At 37.8% G+C, this 21,574-nt stretch overlaps 1 protein-coding gene across 2 annotated transcripts; it reads left to right on the top strand.

Annotated features, from left to right (window-relative positions):
* The first annotated feature begins 8,951 nt into the window (after nt 1-8,951).
* LOC134744019 (acyl-CoA Delta-9 desaturase-like) lies at nt 8,952-21,535 on the top strand. Of its 2 annotated transcripts, none has more exons than XM_063677664.1 (5): nt 8,952-9,206; nt 11,861-12,096; nt 12,716-12,846; nt 16,448-16,653; nt 18,393-21,535. In XM_063677664.1, exons 2-5 carry the CDS (start codon nt 11,880-11,882, stop codon nt 18,895-18,897), a joined length of 1,059 nt encoding a protein of 352 aa, XP_063533734.1. In that variant the 5' UTR covers nt 8,952-9,206; nt 11,861-11,879; the 3' UTR covers nt 18,898-21,535. The 2 variants fall into 2 exon arrangements, with proteins under 2 accessions (XP_063533734.1, XP_063533726.1); XM_063677656.1 differs by lacking the exon at nt 8,952-9,206 and adding an exon at nt 11,673-11,789.
* The last annotated feature ends 39 nt before the right edge of the window (nt 21,536-21,574 follow it).

Raw genomic sequence — 21,574 nt, 5'->3', positions numbered from 1 at the left:
AATTGTAATTTTGACATTGTTTCATTTCAACTGTGGTTACTCAGGTGTACTTCCTTTTTGGCGAAATTTATTTCGCCAAATTTCACTTGGCAACCAACTTTTCGCCAAAGTTTCATTTGGCAAATTAATCGTTGGCATAACCTTACTTCGCAACCATTTCATTTCCCAACCCCACACTTGCGAAATGAAAATGACGTACTAGGTTGGATTATGTAAATTTGCGAAATGAAATTTCGCCCAACTAAAAATATGGGATAAATAGTTTGGGAACTGAAAGTTTGTCAAGTAATTTTCGCCGAAACATCAGTAAACCGGTTACTCATAAAGTACGTCTGAATGTCTGCCAAATGAGGGCTATCGTTTTTTTACTCACCAGTTGGCGCCTCTGTTGATGGTGGTCCAAAAGACTAAAGAACAGCTGTCAGTCATTGAAGTGACAAGTGACATTTGACATTTCGAACTATGGAAAAGACCTCCATCTACACTAGCGCCCCTAGCGGCGAATTCATACGCGTTAGCCCTCATGACAGTACTGGCTTCCCTCGAATGCGGCTGACCCGTGTGTTCACATCACATTCACCCCCTTAGACAGCAGCTAGAAAGCATTCGGGACAGTAGTCTGTTCGGAAAGAGAATAATCGTGGAATGTATTTAGGCCCTATTACTAAGACTCAGCTGTCCGTCTGTCTGTCTATCACCACGCTGTATCTCATGAACCGTGATAGCTAGACAGTTGAAATTTTCACACATGATGTATTTCTGTTGCCGCTATAACAACAAATACTAAAAACAGAATAATATAAATATTTAAATGGGGCTCCCATACATCAAACGTAATTTTTTTGCTGTTTTTTTCCGTAATGGTACGGAACCCTTCGTGCGCGAGTCCGACTCGCACTTGGCCGGTTTTTTTTAACCACTAACATTTATTGAGCTACATCTATTGTTTACCATGAATACCATGATTAATCAAAGATGGACAAAAGATTTAATTTACCACAATTATGAATAAGGAGTGAAAATTCCCGATAAAAAAGCTTGAAGCCCCAAAACTTCTATACATTTGACATTTTGAAAGACCTCTACAATAGCGACCCTAGCGGCAAAATTAAACGCGGTGGCCCTCGTTCGTTCCCCATACCAGTTTTTAGGGTTCCGTAGCAAAATATGACGCCATACCTAAAATAATAAACTTTTAGTAGATAGTAACGAAGTACGGAACCCTAAGAAGAAGTGAGTTTGAGGAACTTTGCACCATGGTATCATCGCGTCATGCTGTTGCTGTGTGCAACTGTGCTTGTTGTTTTGTGATACCGAGTACGTGGATGATATCGCGGCACTCATCAGTTGCGTGCAAATCGTGCAATCAATTCCACATGCAGTGTAGATTGTATTTTTGTGAGTGGAATTTTCCATGGATCTTGTTGGTTACGTGCAGGGTAGAAAATAGGCGCCTAATGAATCTTGACGAAATTATAGATAGCAGCCTCACGTGACAGCCATTCTGACATTGAACCCTCCGCCAAAAAGGTCTCATTCACATTACAAGCTTTTATTCGCTTTTATTAAATGTTTGCACGGGTCAAATCTTGAAAGTTAAATTTAATGGGGGCTACCGTTTTTGTGCTCACCAGTTGGCGCCACTACAGATGTAGGTCCAGAAAAACATCTCAAAATTCTTTTATGCTTATTTTTATAAAATCATTACGTTCTAATCGATTTGCCGCCCGTTTTATTAGGCGGATCGTGATATGCCTGGGTTAATCTTAGTCAGAGTCAGAACATGAAATGGCGGCGTTTCATGATATGCCTAGACATATCTCGATATGCCCGATTTTACGATCTGCCGCCGACATACATAATAGTTATTTGTGCAACAAGAGAGGAAAGTTGGTTTTTCTTGCGAGGGATTCAACAACACGAGATGTAAAATAACTGCTCTCGTGTTGCACACATAATTTTTCACCTCAGTAGTGAGAACATATTAAAGGTTAAAATGTATTTCGAAATTCACAGAATAAACAGAAAGAAAAAGTATTATAATATGTACCATACGATACGATACGATACGATACGATACGATACGATACGACACGACACGATACCATACCATACCATACCATACCATAAAAAAAATGTAATAAAAGTATGAAGTTCATGGCCTACACTAAATTAAATAGCTACATTGTTTCACTCCCTGGAGTGAGGAAAGTCGCACTCTCGTCACTCCAGGGAGTGACGAAAGTAGGCTTGTTCGAGCTGCTGAGGTGAAAAGGTATTTTAACGTCTAAATGTGCCATTTTTTCAACCTGTTTAATTTTGCACATATATTTTAGTTGGCACTTTTTTAACCGGTTTAAAAAAACCTTCAATCCTGATGATAAAAAAAATGTCCCAAAAATTTGTATGAAAACTGTACATTCCACTACGTCACGCCTACCTACAAGTGAAAAATGTTTTAACACAAGAACGTGACGGAATGGAATGTACATTTTGGGACATCTTTTTTAATGACAGGATGGAGAATGCTGTCGATTCTAAGTAAAATGAGACCAAGAATGTCCAGATTTGAGAGAATCAGGCAGGTTTTCAATATTTATTTTAGATAACGCCCACCTCGATCTGCTTATCGACCGAGCGAGCGCGAAGTCTATTATCCATTTCAGGGGGCCTAGCCAAAATGACAATCTTACTTAAATTCATCGACAAACTCCAAACGAATATAAAAAATGTATCGGTATGACAGATGTTACGGAAAGTCGTGTGACTATATTTAGACCAGGATCTCTAGAAGAGTGTCGTATGCATAATTGTTAGACCGCAGTTTGACTTCGATCCTTATAGTAGTTGTAGAAGGTCCCCCAGGCTTCAAGAAACCTGATGTTACCAGGAAAAGTGGTGCCGTTCGCCCCACCACCCCCCCAAAATCCCCTATAAAATGTTCATAGTTTTCAGTTCTAATGGTTTTAATTTTTTTTGTTATAATTAATTAATTCATTCATACATATTTACGATTAAAATAAACTGCTATAACATAAGTCGTGACATATAGAGTAGTTTGACGGAGCTTTTTTAGACGGCCGAGGTTTAACGAGGTCGTCATAGTAATAAGTTTGTGGAGTTCCAGATGACCAGGTCGAATAAGTTGCCAATTCTAATGAGAGTAGTTGTTAAATATTGTAAAATATGATTACACCACGTGTTAAACCACATCGAAACACACACAAACATGTACTTACTTACTGCTGTGGCGCAACGACCCGAAGTGGATCTTGGCCTCCGACACCAAAGACCGCCATGCTACTCTGTCCAAAGCCGTTTCTGTCCAGTCGTCGGCGCCGAGTTCGCTGAGGTCTTTTTGCACTTCGTCTCTCCAGCGGTACCTGGGCGTCCAGACGGTCTTCGGCCACTTGGTACTCCAGAGTACGCCCTCCAGACTGCGCGATCTTGTCCCATCCGGACACGTGCCCGAGCCATCGGAGTCTGGCGGCTTTCGTTTCTCCAATGATTTTCGTTCGGCTCGGACACCAGATCTTCAATCTCAGCTGGTTCTTGCGGAGTCTCCAGGAGTCTTCCATCCTCTCGACGTGTGGGTCCCAGTATTTGGGAGAGATACACACAAACATGTAATTTTAGAATTTTTTATTCATATATTTAAGTTTAATTCTTATCTCGAAAGCCGAGCTGGAACCACTTGTCAGTGACAAACTAAGTTAATATTGGAAAAAAAGTATTCTAACTATTATGTCATTATTATAATAGGTATTTATAATACTATATAAAGAAAACTAAAAAAGTGAAGCGCTCTTCTCGTTGCTGATGATATTTCAATACTGTCTATAAGATAAATTTCACTAAGTACTTATGAAGTGGTAAAATAGGTAGGTATCTATTTTCACGATAATTTTCTTGCTAAAACTTACTATAAGTTATTGTTTACTTATTGTTTGTACTCGCATTTAATAATTTTAGGGTTCCGTACCCAAAGGGTAAAAACGGGACCCTATTACTAAGACTCCGCTGTCCGTCTGTCTGTCACCATCAGGCTGTATCATGAACCGTGATAGCTAGACAGTTGAAATTTTCACAGATGACGTATTTCTGTTGCCGCTACAACAACAAATACTAAAAAGTACGGAACCCTCGGTTAGCAAGTCCAACTCGCACTTGTCCGGTTTTTTTCACTACATGCACCAGCTGTAAAGGATCAAAAACTGATGAGAAAGTGGCATTTTATCCACATGTGTGGCAAAGTAGTAATGCAAATTTTGAGTTGTTTTTTTTTATACTACGTCGGTGGCAAACAAGCATACGGCCCGCCTGATGTTAAGCAGTCTCCGCAGCCTATGTACGCCTGCAACTCCAGAGGAGCTACATGCGCGTTGCCGACCCTAACACTCCGCACCCTCGTTGAGCTCTGGCAACCTATTCCCTACTCACCAGCAGGAACACAACATTATGAGTAGGATCTAGTGTTATTTTGGCTGCGGTTTTCTGAAAGGTGGAAGTACTTCCCCATTTGATGGGCTCTGCTCTACATCTGGAATGACATCCGCGGTGCTGTGCCCTACCACACAAAGCAAGATGCGAGATTCACGGTGTCCATACCTCTCTTTTGGACGTAGTTTAAGGACATACCCGGGTCCAGGATGTAGTTTAAGGACATACCCGGGTGTTTCTGTTGGAATGTATGTACACCCTTTTTCAAAAATACAGTTGTTTAGTCTGTTAATCTATGAACTCGATGATACATTATCTGTCACTGTCAAACTACCTATATACTGTTCTTTTTGACTCGCTCTCCGTCTCTTGCCGCCCACCGGTTAACACGTGTATGTAGCTTAATTATAATATAATAAAAATGTGTGCTCCATGTCTGTCTCATCTGTCTTTCTCTCAATCAACCACTCCGCCGCGCTCTGCCTCTTTCCAATTTCCAATAGTTTCCACCGTTCCAGTGGCGGATTAGCCACGTGGCAAAAGTAGCAAATGCCACGGGCCCCGCGCACCTACGCATGTTGGCCGTAAAAAAACTAAGTTTCACTTAGTTCACTTCGTCCGACGGAATTAAAACAATCCATGTGACCATGGGCATGTGATGGAATTTGCTACAGGTAACAGGAGCGGTATTTGACATGCGTTAAGTGACGTTTCGTGTTGAACTTCAGTTGAATGGAAGAAATCGTGTGTTGTCGAATAGGTAAATTTGACATTAGCAATACACAGTTAGGTGACAACACCAAACCGAACCACGCCGAGTTCAGAGCCATTTTAAACCGTATAGTAGTAAGAAAACAAAGTTGATTTTTGTTGCATAATTTTTTCAATGAATGAGTTTTAGTTGTACCAAATGATACTTTCCACAGTTGATGAACAAATGATTCATTCCACTGTTGAACTGATGTTGAAGCCGAAACTGACAGTTGTGCATCTCGAATAGGGCCCCAGGCCCCGCGCTGGCTTAATCCGGCACTGGTTAACATCTACATCAGTGATAAGATTGGTGGTTTATTTGCGTGCCTCGAGTGCTTAAGTAAAATACGGTACCTATTATAGTATTACACACATAATATGTGCTAGTTATTTCAGGGCTGTTTGTCGCAACGTTTATTATAAATGGACAGTTTCACCTTCAAAACTCCGCGGGATCATGATGTCAAGACATGATGAGGATGACACAATCATATACTTAATATACAAATCTAAGCAGTCATAAAATTAGGTTCTGGTGAGATGGTGAAGAAAGGAGGAGAGGACCTTTAGCGTTTTATTTATTATTTAATATACCTCCTTTAAAAACCAAACCTCAAAAATGGCACGAAAGAGAGAGAAAACGCGCGAATCGCAGACGCAGACGGCGCTGCAGTAAAAACGTTCCACCAACAAATGAGATTTAGTGAGTTCGAATATATATAAGCAACGAACACAGTACGAGTAGAAAACCAAAGGATAAGAGGATAACCCAGTACCTTATACTACAGACCAGGTAACAACCAGAATCAGACAATATAAAACCATGGAATGGACGTAGGCAGCTCCCCCCCCTCTGGAGCTCAATGCCCCTCTACGGCCTCTGCCCCTAGGCCTCCGGCGATATTGTATAGATAGAACACGTTCACCATAGAGTAACTTATACTATAGAGCGGTACTGTCATAGTAAATTTTGTAACCCCAGTAAATTCACTGCCATCTGTCGGCACACTTTAAAACTAAAAATTAAGATTTATAAAAATACTATAAAATGTATTTAAATATGGATAAATGTTTTTTTTTTATTTGCATTAATTATTTTTATGATTTTGACCCATGTTCTTTCACTGATATGCGTTAAAATTGTTAAATAACAAACGAAACCGTCAACGCCATCTATACGACAGTAGGCCAAAGCTAGTAGCGCCCTCTGAACGAGAATCAAATTTTCTTGATTTTCGAGGCACGTTTTTTCCTTAGACTGTATCCATCTATTACGGAGTTATATCTATCTTTGCGTTCACCAAAGTGCCCTCACCTCAGTTCACGTGCCTATCTAGCGTGGCAATATTCTGTGCCTCAATCTTAGCCTTTCACACACGTTCTGCCAAAACTCTTCCGTCGTGGTCCTACTTTATAACAATGAGGGCTATCGTTTTTTTGCTCACCAGTTGGCGCCTCTGTTGATGGTGGTCCAAAATACTATAGAAAAGCTGTCAGTCATTGAAGTGACAAGTGACATTTGACATTTCGAACTATAGAAAAGACCACCATCTACACTAGCGCCCCTAGCGGCGAATTCATACGCGTTAGCCCTCATTATTATAATCCACTTACCGATACTCGATTAATTTTGTTGTTGCTTCAAAAGTAGCTTTTAAATTAAAACAAACTTTATGTTGTGCGCAATAAAGTTCATAATGCAATCTCAATTTTCTTTAGAGAGAGCGAATTATACCTAGGTACCTGGGTTGGGGGTGATGTTTTGCAAGTCCGTGAACTCTTAATCATGTTATTATTGAGTTGATAATTGGATAATTGTCGTACGATATGATGAAATCACTTGTAAGGATACGTGGTCTTCTGTCAACGGCAACCGACCACCAGGGGTCCAAAGTTCAAGGTACTTAGGTTAGGTTTGAGCAAAGATAGATATAACTCCGTAATAGATAGATACAGTCTAAGGAAAAAACGTGCCTCGAAAATCAAGAAAATTTAAATTCTCGTTCAGAGGGCGCTACTAGTTTTGGCCTACAGTCGTATAGATGGCGTTGACGGTTTCGTTTGTTATTTAACAATTTTAACGCATATCAGTGAAAGAACATGGGTCAAAATCATAAAAATAATTAATGCAAATAAAAAAAATCATTTATCTATATTTAAAAAGATTTTATCGTATTTTTATAAATCTTCATTTTTAGTTTTAAAGTTTGTCGACAGATGGCAGTGAATTTATTGGGGTTACAAAATTTACTATGACAGTACCGCTCTAGTATAAGTTACTCTATGGTTTGAGTGAGCAGTCTACGAAAAGTGAACTTTGGTCAACCCGTCGGGCATCTAAATCAACGGAGAATTTTGACAGATATGGCGAACGTATGGAAATTTTACGAATGTTTACATTTACGATTGAATTTCTCCGTTGCCTTTCAGAGGAATAATAGGAAAAGGCTGTAATGTTGTAGATGTAGTCCATTGCAGTTATCTGGCTTTCAAACTCACACGTTATTATAACTTAAGCATAGATTTTTTTATACAAATAATACTAAACGCTGACAGTGCTGACTGACTCGTTCATCTCATTTTAGGTACAACTTTGCGTAAGTTTATTTATCATATTGTAAACGATTTAAGATTTTCAAGTGTATGATTGTAAACACAATCTTTAATAAAATGTAATAGTAATTAAAAAAAAATTAACGTGAACGCTAGCGAAGTAGGTATCGACTAAACGATGACAGCCTTTTTCGATGATTTTGCTCTACGCACACCGCAGTCATAAACTAAGTACCTACCTACTTACGCATGGCTTCACGGCTCTTCACTGATTGAAAAAATTCAAAAATTGAATCGACAAAAAAAATCACTAAAACCGGTTGAGAAATGCGGCGAAGTTGCCCAAGAACGGAGACCCTTTACTCGCGGTTCGCGCTCGCTCGGTCGGTGAGGAAGGGTCTAAACTAAATCCAAAAACACAAAAAATTGCTTATAGGTCTTACTCTTACGCGGATATGCCAACGGAACGGAGTTGAGCAAGTTGGAAGTGAGCAAAATATTCATTTTGAATTGAAATTATTACTATTATTAGGTACAGTCATGGAGAAAAATATAAACTGACGTTATTTTTACATTGAACTTTACTTACCTAACTTTTGTCTTACCCATACATGGAACCTTTGAAACAATGTTGTCCTAAACAATTGGAAGGATTGCGCGGAGAGCCAAAGCCAACACTTAGGCACTTGCAACAATTTAGGTACCTACCTAAAGGTTTAATAATTAGGTAAGTATAAGTACCTACTTTTTTTATTAGATATCTTTGACCACGGGATTCAATCGCGATTAAATTTCATTATTTTACTTTTTTTCCGACGTTTAAGCCAGGTACGTCGTTAAAATCTACCAATGCTACCGGGTTGGAAATAGTGTTTATAAAAGTAAATTTTGTCAAAATAGCCAGGTAAGGGTAACCTATTAGCCTAGGTTAGGTAAGCCTAGAGATGACGTCGTTTAGACGATTTATCTCAATGATCGTTCGATATGATCTTCCCACGCTACACAGCTGCATATATATAGTACTATGTCGACTATGTTATGCGCTAAACGTGACGAGCACGTGTCTGGTTGAATAGCCGTCGCGTGGACCGGGAGAGTTGACGTGTCGCACCATACATCGCGCCACCGCGCCCGCCGTCCAATCCTCGCGGCGCGCGCTGATGCGACCCGCGCTTCGCTGTGGCTAGTGTGGTTAGACGTTTGTTGAATCACGCACGCAGGTCGCAGACCGTAAGCTTAGTCGGTGCACAGTTCAAACGAAACACGTGAAGTCGCCGGTATAATTCCGGATTGATAACAGAAATAATTATTGTTAACCCTTATCGATGTTTGTATATAAATATTTTAAAGCTTACAGACATCGCATTTCAGTTTAAAGTGTTGCTTAACGTACATGTTTGACTTGAAAGTTAAAGAAAGTGAATTAAGTGGACAGTGATTTTATTAAAAATAAAATATAGGTGAGTAGGTAGGGCTCTATCTATCAATTTGATTGATCCTAACCTGTTGTGTTCTTGTTACAAAACACTTGACTTTTTAGTTAATTTTAATGTAAATTGATGTATGTTTTATTTTAGATAATAGTTTTTTTTGTATTTTGTGTTACAAAATATAGAAGTAGACGGAGACGATCTTTAATCATTACTATTATGAGAAAGTTTGACAATGGTTCCAAGTAGATTTATTTTAACTACCTACTTATATACTGCTATCAACTTTTTCTAATGCTGACTGGGACTGGGACATAGTGAAAGTTAAAGTAGTGTGCTATTTTTAAAACGTAGCTTTTCCTTTAGTTAGAATCTAAAGGAAAAGGTTACGTTTTAAAAATATATATTGTACCTACTTTTTGGGAAACATTATTGACTTCCAGCGGTATGTAAGCAAAATTTTAATATGCTATACTTACCCTACCTCGTTTTTAGGGTTCCGTACCAAAGGGTAAAACGGGACCCTATTACTAAGACTCCGCTGACCGTCTGTCCTTCTGTCACCAGGCTGTATCTCATGAACCGTGATAGCTAGACAGTTGAAATTTTCACAGATGATGTATTTCTGTTGCCGCTATATCAACAAATACTAAAAAGTACGAAACCCTTGGTGCGCGAGTCCGACTCGCACTTGGCCGGTTTTTTTTTAGCATTAGAAAAAAGGGTAAACAATTTTGACGTGTTTTTTTTTATTGAAAAACGCTTTAAAAAAATGATAACAGGACTCGCAGCCAGGCCATAATTGTTTTAAAAAAAATACGGTAACTGATCTCCAGCAATTCGCAAACTCGGCCGCGGTCAAATTTCACCTTCCCATACAATAAACGGAGTTTCGTTCTCATTTTAAATCTAGGTACGTGTTGGATTGTAATAAAACTGCACATACAAATCATACAATGGCATACTTATATCTAGACCTGTAATTAGTTTATATGCATAGGTTCAGTTTATAAAATAAACGAAATTATGTGTTACATATTTGCTGTGACTTATTTTTCAAGTGTTTTTCAATAAAAAACTTAAATTCGCTGTATTTTTTCAACCATGGTAAGTATCTGAAGCTACATAAACTAATTACAGGACTAGATATACAAACCTTATCCTATTGTAAGTACAGTTTCAGAGCAATCTAGCTAGTCGTTTGAAAATGAGAGCGTAACTACCGTTTGTATGGAGAACCGAGCTTGCTGGGCACTTAAATAAACATTCAGATATGTTGTATAAATTATAATTGTTACATATTTGCTGTGAATTATTTTTCAAGTGTTTTTCAATAAAAATACGCGTCAAGATATATATTACGCAATACCATGGCTATACCCAAGCTGCTGCATATGAGAGGTCAGAGAGGACATTTCACGAGTCGTATTTCCACGTAGTGCATTATAATCGCCATCACGTGTACATAACGGTTTCAAGTTTCTGACATACTTACCTACCTCGAAGTGTCTACCCTACCTTCTTCATGCGCATATAGTTTAATTGCACTTATTTATTTAATTAAATACCTACAAAAAGTATTAACTAATATGTCACTCATCTTCTCGCATATGAAACATGTTTTTTTTTATTCAGTGAGTTTGAAGGGTATTTTTCTATTTTAATATTATTTTTTATGAAGTAATTTAAATTTGAAATCTAATAAGAATCAATACAAGGAAAAGGAACAATTAGAGAAATATGTAATCTATGTATTTATATATTTTTGGATATAACATATTTTATACTAAATAGGCCACTATAATTACCATCAAAGTTAAATGCCTCTACAGGAAAAACGCTTAGGTGGCTGATAATAGGGCATGTTACCCTATCTCGCTCACTCGCTACGCTCGTGGTTCAATTTGGAATCTCCCTCGCTCGTGAATCAATATTAGCACGAGGACGAGGGCTTAAATAACAACTTTGTCCCCCTGTAAAACAAAATAAATATAGGATAGGATATTAGGTACCTAACTATAATAAAAAAAATGCTTAGACGAACAAAAAAACATTTTTTGATCGTGATTGTACTTTGCAGTCTGTTCTGTAGATGGGCATTTCTATTTAAAGTTTTACCAAAAATATTTGTGTTAGAATTGGGAATTTTTATATTAAAGACAGAATCACGAACTTTAATTTCCCATTCTTACTGAGAAAAAAGAATTTGCAGTACCTAAGCTTATATATGTAGTATGTAATGTACTTACAAAAACGAAGTAGGTAAAATCGGCGCTTAAATAGGTATTTAGCTAATAAATAAATTATTCAATAGGTAGCTATAAATACTGTTTAATAAATAGGAAAGATTTGAACTACACTGTCTATACGAAATTCAAGGTCAATCAACGAGTCAACTAAACACTCGTCTCGTCATATACGGCTGATCGCGCGAATCGCGATCCGCGGACCACCCACCCATGCCTCTGGCCTGCCGGGCCTGCGCCGTCCCGATCATGCGCGCGTCACTTTTCAGTTTTCATCATTCATTGCTATGTTTTTGTTGTGTTGTCGTCATAATATGTGAAAATTGATAATGGATTTTGTAAGCGAAGTCGAAAATTCTCCCGAGAGGTACATACTATATTGCTTAGTTACCGTTTATAGGTTATTTTAACAGCCGGCTAATGTTACGATTTGTTTAGGACACGAAAAGTTAATAAAATGGCTCCGAACGTGACGGACGTCAACGGTGTGCTGTTCGAGAGTGACGCAGCAACCCCTGACCTTGCCCTGGCGAATACCCCGGTCCAGCAGGCGGACAGCAGCCCGAGGATCTACGTGTGGCGAAACATTCTTCTCTTTGCATACCTTCACATTGCGGCGTTGTACGGCGGCTACCTGTTTCTGGTGTCAGCGAAATGGCAAACGGATATTTTTGGTGAGATACTCTCTTGCTTATCTCTTATGGAGAAATTTTTCACATCTCTATCAACATGTAACATCATTCATGTCATATTCTCATATTACAGCTTATCTTATCAGATTACCTAACATTCCTAACAAGAACATTTACGAGGAAAATTCATGGCCAGATACCTGCTGTCAACACTCATTAATTTCTTAATTTTGTCACTTTCACTTCTATATTCGAAATGAATAAAAAGTAAAAACATTGTGTGGAAAGAAATTGTTTTGCTTCTGCATTTGTATTTGTCAGGATATTTTACCATTGTTTATTGTTGTCCTCGGATAATAACAGCATTTAATTTTACTTACATACCAAATTTTGATTCTATCATGCCATAGTAGGGCCTTACAGACCTTACAGTCCACAAATTTAAAACATAATTAAGCATGGATGTCATTTTTAGCTTTTTCTCTCATTTATGAAACTATTTCTCCTCAAAACTGCTTCATTAAATTTAGTTATCAGTCAAACCTAAATGTAGATAGTACTTACTTCAGCTAGATTTGGATCAAAGCTTGAAATATTTTGAATTATATTTATGCGGTTTGACGGTTATTAAACTCACCATAAAAATTACTTTTGTCCGCAGCTTACCTCCTGTATGTGGCATCTGGGCTGGGCATCACAGCGGGCGCCCACAGGCTCTGGGCCCACAAATCCTACAAGGCTAAGTGGCCGCTGAGACTCATCCTCGTCGCCTTCAACACCATGGCATTCCAGGTGAGAACCATATTTTTTTTTTTTATAACAAATACAACCTTTAGTTACTACCCAGGAATCTGCAAATTTTTACAGAAAATACCCACTACCAGTTGATTGTATGTTGAACTGCATGCGGCTTGCTTAGCCCAATTTATATAGCCAGACCAAGCTAACTCTGCACCAACATTGTTGTGACAAAGCATGAAAGTGCCATAAATAAAAATAAATAAAAACGCTTTTTTATTTCTGGGTAACCGAATAACAATATAAAATTAATATTGGTAACTTTACATAGGATTATCCTAATTGACAGTTTAAAGAAGAAGGCCTCTTCTAGATTCTTAAATTTTTTGCTGTCTTGGGTGTCCCAGATCCAGTTGGCCCCCACTACTTATATTAATGTCATCAGATCAGGGTGCTAATGGCCGTCTTCTTTTTCATTTTCCATCTGGACCTTTCCAGGTTGTCGCTTGTCAGATCCACCTCTTGTCCTGGAGTCTAGCAACATGCATAAATCAAATTTCTATGAAAATATGACTTAATATTGATATAGGATTAACTCATATTTTCATAGAAATTTAATTTAACACAACACATAACAGAAATTTAACACACAGTTTGTCACTGCAAAGTTTGTGTAGCCTCCTAAGTCCTGCGGTACCAAATTTTGTACATAATAAAAGTCACCCTTCAGTCCCAGCATTAAGTAAATTACTAAGTATAGTAATAAACAGCGATAGTACATATCTCGGTACATAATGTTTAGATGCCCCCCGCTTTCAAATTTGAATGGTTGTAAATACATAGTCTGTTCAGGACTGACAGCAAATATGTATTATGTGCAAAAAAATTAACAAGAGGCCTCTAGGACTATGACGTTTAAAAAAAGCTGGGACTTAGGAGGGTAGAGTTACTACTTTGTCTGACTACAGTAATTTTTTATTTAAAACATAAAAGTCAGATGTCTATGCTAAATAGGTTTTTATAATCTAGAATCCGCCCCGGGCTAAGTTTTCATGCCAAGTGCTACATCAATTATGCCACTTCCATACATTGCCTCTAAAAAGTTGGTGGAAACTTCATAACTTCTCTACACGATGGCCCAGCGTAGGCTGGTCCATTGGGACCATAGACCTAGCATTACATAGACCAGCTATACGCGTGCGCCCGTAAGGGATAGACATAGATGACGTCATAAACGTGGGGATACCATATTGGTAAAAATTACCCCAATATTTGATATCACGTTGGGGCGATTACCCTGGAGGCAAAGTTAGCTTGTTTGACGGTATTCAAAATTTGTTAAATAAAATGTCAATGGGCCGTTCTTTTTAGGCGTATAAACAATGAAATACCTCCTATAATTCGCGCAGGTGGTACAAAACTAAACATGTTTAGTAAATAAAACGTAAAATAAAATGTATTATGGGTTTTAATTTAAAGAAATCACAAATCGCAATCACACCAATTAATGTATACCACATTTAATCTTCACAACATTTGTTTATTTATTTTTTGGAATTAGAAGTACGAAAAAACTTCGAGGTCAAAATTACCCATAAAATTTTAATATTTTCATCTGGTATCCCTAACATGATTGTTATGCAGCTAAATTAAGAAGAAGTTTAAAAATGGCTGACTTCAGACTACCTACGTAATTTGGGCGGATAATTTTACAAATAATGTTTTGTTAATTTGCGTAAATAATTGTGATATTTTTATTGAAATCGTTTGATTCTACATTGCTTTGAGTGTAACGTAATTTTACGATGTTATTCTCACATATTGCGTTAAGAGGAAGGTGTTTAAATACCGTACTTACGTGTGAAAGGTTATGATCTCATATTTTTGCTCAGAGCGGCTATTACAGCCGATTACAGAACAATTCACCAGTATTTTATCAAAGTTCAAGCATTCAAAACGCTAACCATCACTATATTTCATAAGAGAAAGCACAATTTCATACAAAACAACGATAATTAAACAAGCAACGAACAAACATGACTTATTTGTTTGCCACAACCTCGGTTGTGGCAGCGGTGGAAAAGTGAAACTATGACAAGGACAAACAATAACAGCGCTTTCTCTGCTACTCCTACTGAAAGATACATAAGACTATCCCGTTCGGTCATTTTCCCCCACCCCTCATGACCGATCCAGTTATACTAGATTCATGATTGGGACGCATCATTTATGATTAGAGGGAGCTAGTGATATTGCTATCTCATTCCACCCCATAGCTGCGTCCCTTGGACTTAGAGGAGCCATAACATAGACAAACTCTCACACCTTTACAACACTGCCTAGATTCTGGACTGTCTAGACTAGAAGAATGGAAAGTAAGAGTTTTAGACAATCGGTGTCACAAATTTATTGTATATATATTTTGCCTCTTTTGAACTAGATCAATTTGGTGCTTTAATAAGTCTTAAGAGTCTTTAATTTCAAAAGTGTGTGCTTTTTTAAATGTTTTATTGAACTCTTGCCAATAATTCCTTTAGTTCACCAGTCCACTTCTTTTTCTTTTCTTTTTTTTTTTGAATCGATAACAGAACACATTCCAACAGTTTTTAGAATTTTTGTCTGTCCCACGTTAGGTGGGGTCGTCTCACCTTATCCTTCTGCGCCAAGACAAGACAAGACAACCCAAGACAGATCTGTCTTGGGTTGTCAGTTTGGGTAGTTGGGTTTATAGTTTGGCCATACTCATTTTTCACGTCGTTAGTTCACAGCCCACTTATTATCTTAACTTTGCTCGATACTTATTTTAAGTGACACATCTTTCCTGTGTCAATAATTGCCGTAGACAAGGTTACAGGATGTTACCCTTAGCCGTTTAAATACTAATTGTTTCGTGCCTGGAATTCGCTATGACAATAACTAATATCTACATGCCTATTTGGGCTACAAGGTCTTACCCCCTTATTCAAAAAACTTAATTATGTTTTACCCCTTTCTTACATACATACTTCATCAATAAGTCAAAATGACAGAGACAAGCGATTCATAGTTAATTCAGGCCAGTAACCAGTAACGCGTTTATGAATAACGCCATACGCCATATGTATACATAGCTAGTTTAGACAATGAGTTATATTCTAGGAGCGTATTTATGGAACGGTATTAGCATCTACAATATTTTGTAGGTACTAGTTTACCCATTTTATATGAACACGTAGATTTAACTCACTATTTTCTAATAATTTGGTTGCCGTCCCTTAGTGAACCGTGACAAAAAGCCAGGGCCAGGACACTGTCCAAGGGGCCATTTTCAAAAGTCCTTGCTTTTGGCCACGGCTCACTAAGGGACGGAAACCAAATTACAAGGTTAGCGTAGGCATTCGTTCTTACGAAAGCGACTGCCATCTGATATTCCAACCTAAGCCTAGGGAAATAGGCCTTCTTCTTTATGATTTGTGGTTAGTCCTGTTCCTTCACAATGTTTTCCTTCATTGAAAATTGACTAAAATATTGAATTCTTGCATGCATACCCTACGTTCCGAATATTAATACGAGCTGGAGCTCCTATCCGCGCTCTATGGTTTGATAATGGCACGCCTTACAACTAAGCTACCAACGCTTAATCTATATGTACAATACATTTGTCCATTATTCGCAGGACTCCGCGATAGACTGGGCGCGCGACCACCGCATGCACCACAAGTACTCCGAGACCGACGCCGACCCCCACAACGCGACCCGCGGCTTTTTCTTCTCTCACGTCGGATGGCTGCTCGTTCGCAAGCACCCTGAACTCAAGCGCAAGGGCAAGGGGCTGGACCTTAGTGACCTGTATGCTGATCCCATACTTCGCTTCCAGAAGAAGTGAGTACATAATTATATACTTACAGCATTCTTTAAAAAAAAAAACATAACCTAAAGTGTCGCCAGCAGTAGAGCAGGAACAAGGACCAGTCTACGTGTGGTAGGGCCACAGAAGAACCAATGTATTATTCGCGCAGTTTAGTGACTACCTACACATCATCTTCCTCGCGTTATCCCGGCATTTTGCCACGGCTCATGGGAGCCTGGGGTCCGCTTGACAACAAAATTTGTCTATTTGTACAGGATTTTAAATTGTTTTTTCTGTAAAGGAAGTAAAAATATTTTCGGATATATTTAATTATCGACTTATATCGCGGGGAAAGACGAAAACGGAAGAATAAAAACGTGGGACAAAATTACATATATTGGTAAAATAACTGGCGTTTATAGTCTTACTTGCGACTGCAAATCTCTTATTTGTAACTGAAAGCAGTCAATTTGTAAAGGTAACATCATCAATTCATCATTCTATGTCATATTGTTGCAGACTATAATTTAAAATTACTCTTTTGAACTTACGTAATGATGTTTCGTCATGCTCATTCAAATGGAGACAATTTAAGTCAATGTTTCAACTGTTTTTGCTATTACAGCAGTTTACAAGATATACAAGCCGTTTTAAGCCTTATTACATTACAGAAAAATCCAAAATTTACTGACAGATTTTAATATGATCCGGATATCAGTGTTTGTCTATTTTAGATCCATAATAACTGCAGTTTGAGCTAATTTTTACCTTGTCACCTTAGAATAAAATTCAAATTGCAGCATAAGATTATCGCATGAATCGCATGATAGATAGTATAGATGTTTGTAGAAGTCGTGATTTGGACAAGGAAGTAATTGGAGTAAGATGTATAATTGCGCACACATTTACTCTCTAAAGTATAGCTAGACGTTGCATAGATATTTTCGTTATGATAACTTTTTACACAAAGGTTACACGAACCCGCCGCCAAAAAGCCGTTTCCATAAAATCGGAGTTACGCTATGATTTTAATACGTCATGCAACTTGAAACATACATGAAACTTGGCATGAATATTTACGTAACATATACCATCTTTGATACTAGTTATCGTTGCTAAAAACCGGCCAAGTGCGAGTCGGACTCCCGCATGAAGGGTTCCGTACCATTACGCAAAAAACGCGAGTTTGTTGTATGGGAGCCCCGCTTAAATATTTATTTTATTCTGTTTTTAGTACTTATTTGTTGTTATAGCGGCAACAGAAATACATCATCTGTGAAAATTTCAACTGTCTAGCTATCACGGTTCAGCCTAGTGACAGACGGACGGACAGAGGAGTTTTAGTAATAGGGTCCCGTTTTTACCCTTTGGGTACGGAACCCTAAGAATTGTTACACAAAGAAAGAGCGAGTGGAGTATATTACAATATGTAGTAACGAAAACTAGTACCAGACGTAGACACTATGTTTCATGTTCTTTTAGAACGAGAGCGTAACTTCTATTGTATGGAAGCGGCTAGGTTCGTGTGGATTAAAGTAGGTAGTCATACTATATATTCAGGCAGGCGGCCGTTTGTTTTTATCACGCGTTTATGTAATCCCTTAAACTGAAAAATTATCTGGAGTCGAATACAATTTTAGGATTAAGTCTACAGTCAGTAAATTAATTTATTTAGGTTTATTTACTTTCTTAGTATATACTTACATAATGAAAATTATAGGCCTGTATTTTTTTTCGACGTAATTAACATAAACCTCATGATTTGTTCCAGGTACTACCTAATCCTGATGCCTATAGCCTGCTTCCTCCTGCCGACGGTCGTCCCGGTCTACCTCTGGAACGAGACCTGGACCAACGCCTTCTTTGTGGCCGCGCTCTTCCGCTACGCCTTCATCCTCAACGTCACCTGGCTCGTCAACTCCGCCGCCCACAAGTGGGGCGACAAACCCTACGACAAATCCATCAAGCCCTCAGAAAACCTCTCCGTCGCTCTTTTCGCTTTCGGTGAAGGTTTCCATAATTACCACCACACTTTCCCCTGGGACTACAAAACGGCGGAACTAAGCAGCAATCGACTAAATTTCACTACGAAATTCATAAACTTCTTCGCGAAACTCGGCTGGGCTTATGACATGAAGACGGTATCTGAAGAGATCATCCAGAAGAGAGTGAACCGCACGGGAGACGGGTCCCACCAGGTATGGGGGTGGGGCGATAAGGATCACTCTAAAGAAGAGGTCAATGCGGCTGTCAGAATAAACCCTAAAGATGATTAAATATTAAGATATAGAGCTTCCTTTCATGGTCTGATTTAACTTAAGTTTTTTAACTTGCAGACACTCAAGGTCTGTTTTTAATTCCATAAGACTAAAATGTCATTCTAATGCAAATGACTTAAAAATTACATAAAATGTATCGGCCTTTGGGAATGAAAAACACACCAGTAGAAAGTATCTGAGATGCAAATGGGTGAGTGATTGCGATTTAGCGTATTATTTATATGTATCTATAGAATTGTGTGATCACTTCGAAATGTGGCTTTGTGAAAACACATCAGTATTATAGACCACATATTGAATTTGCTTTCATTTATATTGTAGGCGAGAAAAGGCTCATAAAAGTTGAGGATTAACACGTACTGTCATTGTAGTTGCACTTTTGTGCGTAAGGGTACTAAGGACACATCTGAGGTATGCGGGACTGACAAGAGTCCACAGCAAGCTCGGTTCTCTAGTTTCTCTACGCTCTCATTTTAAATCGACTAGCTATATTGCTCTGAAACTTTGTAAGATAAGGAATATCTATGCCTGTAATTAGTTTAAGTGGCTTCACACTTCAGATACCATAAACAACTTTTGGGAACAAATCAAATTATTTTATTAAATATTAGATACAGCGAAATTAAGTTTTTTATACAAAACGTGTTTTTGCTCTATTTCGTTTGTATAAGCTGGAGCTATATAAACTAACTAGGCATGAATATATCTCATGTCATTGTAATGTATATGCAAAGTTTCATTACAATCCAACACGTAGTTTTAAAATGAAGGGTACACGGAAAGAACATATCTAGTCACTTTTTTCGGAAAATGAGATCACTGTATAATATATGTAACACAACTTTTTTTTTAGTTAAAAAGGACCTGGTCACGGAATTACCATACATTTTGACATGGTTCCAAATCTTAAAACCGCGATTACTCAAAATGTTACTTCAGTGACTAGACATGTTCTTTCCATGTACCCTTAATATGAGAACGAAACTCCGTTTGTATGGGAAGGTGAAATTCGGCCGAGCTTGCCGGGGACTCTTAAAAGAGATTCTATTCGATAGAAATTCGCGGCGAATTTGTGTTAATTTTATACCTCAAAATGTTTTCTTAATTTATTATTTAATTTTTGCGCTTCTGAGTCTCAGAAGCAATACTTTTATTCTGAATTTGGGAGCTTCCATTATTCATTAAGAGTTCAAAATAAAATTTTGAATATGTACGCAGCCACTCATGGCAGCATAAAAAGTATAAATAAGATTTATCAATGGTTTAACTGCCAATCAAGTTAATCTCAGAGCCAAATCAACAAAATTACTAGTGATTTTTAACATATTGTAGTTATTCGAGTAAAAGGGCTGTTAACGTCGATATCCCAGTTATTTATTTATGGCAAAACTCATTATGCGTCGTTGTACGAACAAGTTTTGTTTAATATTAAGGATATGTGGTATATAATAAGTTTTGTAATTTATGCATATTGTATGCACGAAGAGATTTGAGCTTCACCGAACTTAGCTGGTTCTAATTCGGTGGTATTTTTAAGTTTGCTTATTTTGAAGACGCAACTGCATTTTATATGTATATCTGTATCTGTAATATAAATATATTATAAAGAGGTTATATAAGCAAATATTTCTAACTTGTAAATTTTATATAAAAAGTAAAGCTAGTGCAGTTGCGTCTTTATTATCTGAGAGTTGAGTGAATAATTGATACAATATGTACTGGACTGATGTGTGAAGATGTTTGTGATATTAGAGTACCGTTAAGAACATCGTTGATATGATACTGCTACTTTAAAAATGTGTATTTTTTTTACCAGCCTTATATTAAGTTTGCATCTATGTAATGAAATCCATAAGCATAAATATAAAAAAAAACCTCATACCAGAAATTTTTATTCCCGACAGTCATCAAATAGTGTCAAAGTTTTTCTACAATGTACTAACAGTAACACAATGTAACTAACCAAACTTGAATCTTATGTATTTGAAATAAGGTGTACGAATTTTTAGTTAACTTTCCAAGTCCCGATGTCCTTTTAAAAGGACATAATCAAATCGAATTTTGAATTAAAATTACTCTGATACTTAGGTGTTCATGATGGTGTTGTATTTATATAAATATTGCATTGTATAGGACTTAAATTCAGGTCATAAATGACAAGAGTTAACCCTATAGTGGATACCAAGCTATATTATGGAAATGACAGTTATAATATTCAACTCTATTGACAGCTATTAAAGTTCAAATCATTTTATATGACACGCAGTAAAGGGCTAAGGCTTGATTTCCTGTTACGCTGACATCGGTCGCTGACGTCGGTCGAACGTACGAATTAACACAATGTTCTATGAGCCCCCGCACAGCGACGCTGACGTCCGCGGCAGACTTTTCTTCCGACGGTACGCTCGACCGACGTCAGCGACCGACTTCAGCGTAGGAGGAAATCAGGCCTAAGACCTATTTGTTTCATATCAACGGGTTGGATATAAGTAAGCTGAATTAATTAGCACATGCACGTATCCTCCGGGCCTCGCCCAAACTTAACGCACTCGACTCGATGTTGTGAGTCTGTCTCTTTCATTTATGTCATAGACATAGTCTTGTTGTTCTATGTTAATTAAATTATAAAACTGAATGAGTCTTTCAATTTTCCTTTCCTTTTACCAAGTTACTA

This window comes from Cydia strobilella, chromosome 1, assembly GCF_947568885.1.
Source record: "Cydia strobilella chromosome 1, ilCydStro3.1, whole genome shotgun sequence".
NCBI lineage: Eukaryota > Metazoa > Arthropoda > Insecta > Lepidoptera > Tortricidae > Cydia > Cydia strobilella.
This window is presented reverse-complemented; position numbering and strand designations above follow the sequence as displayed.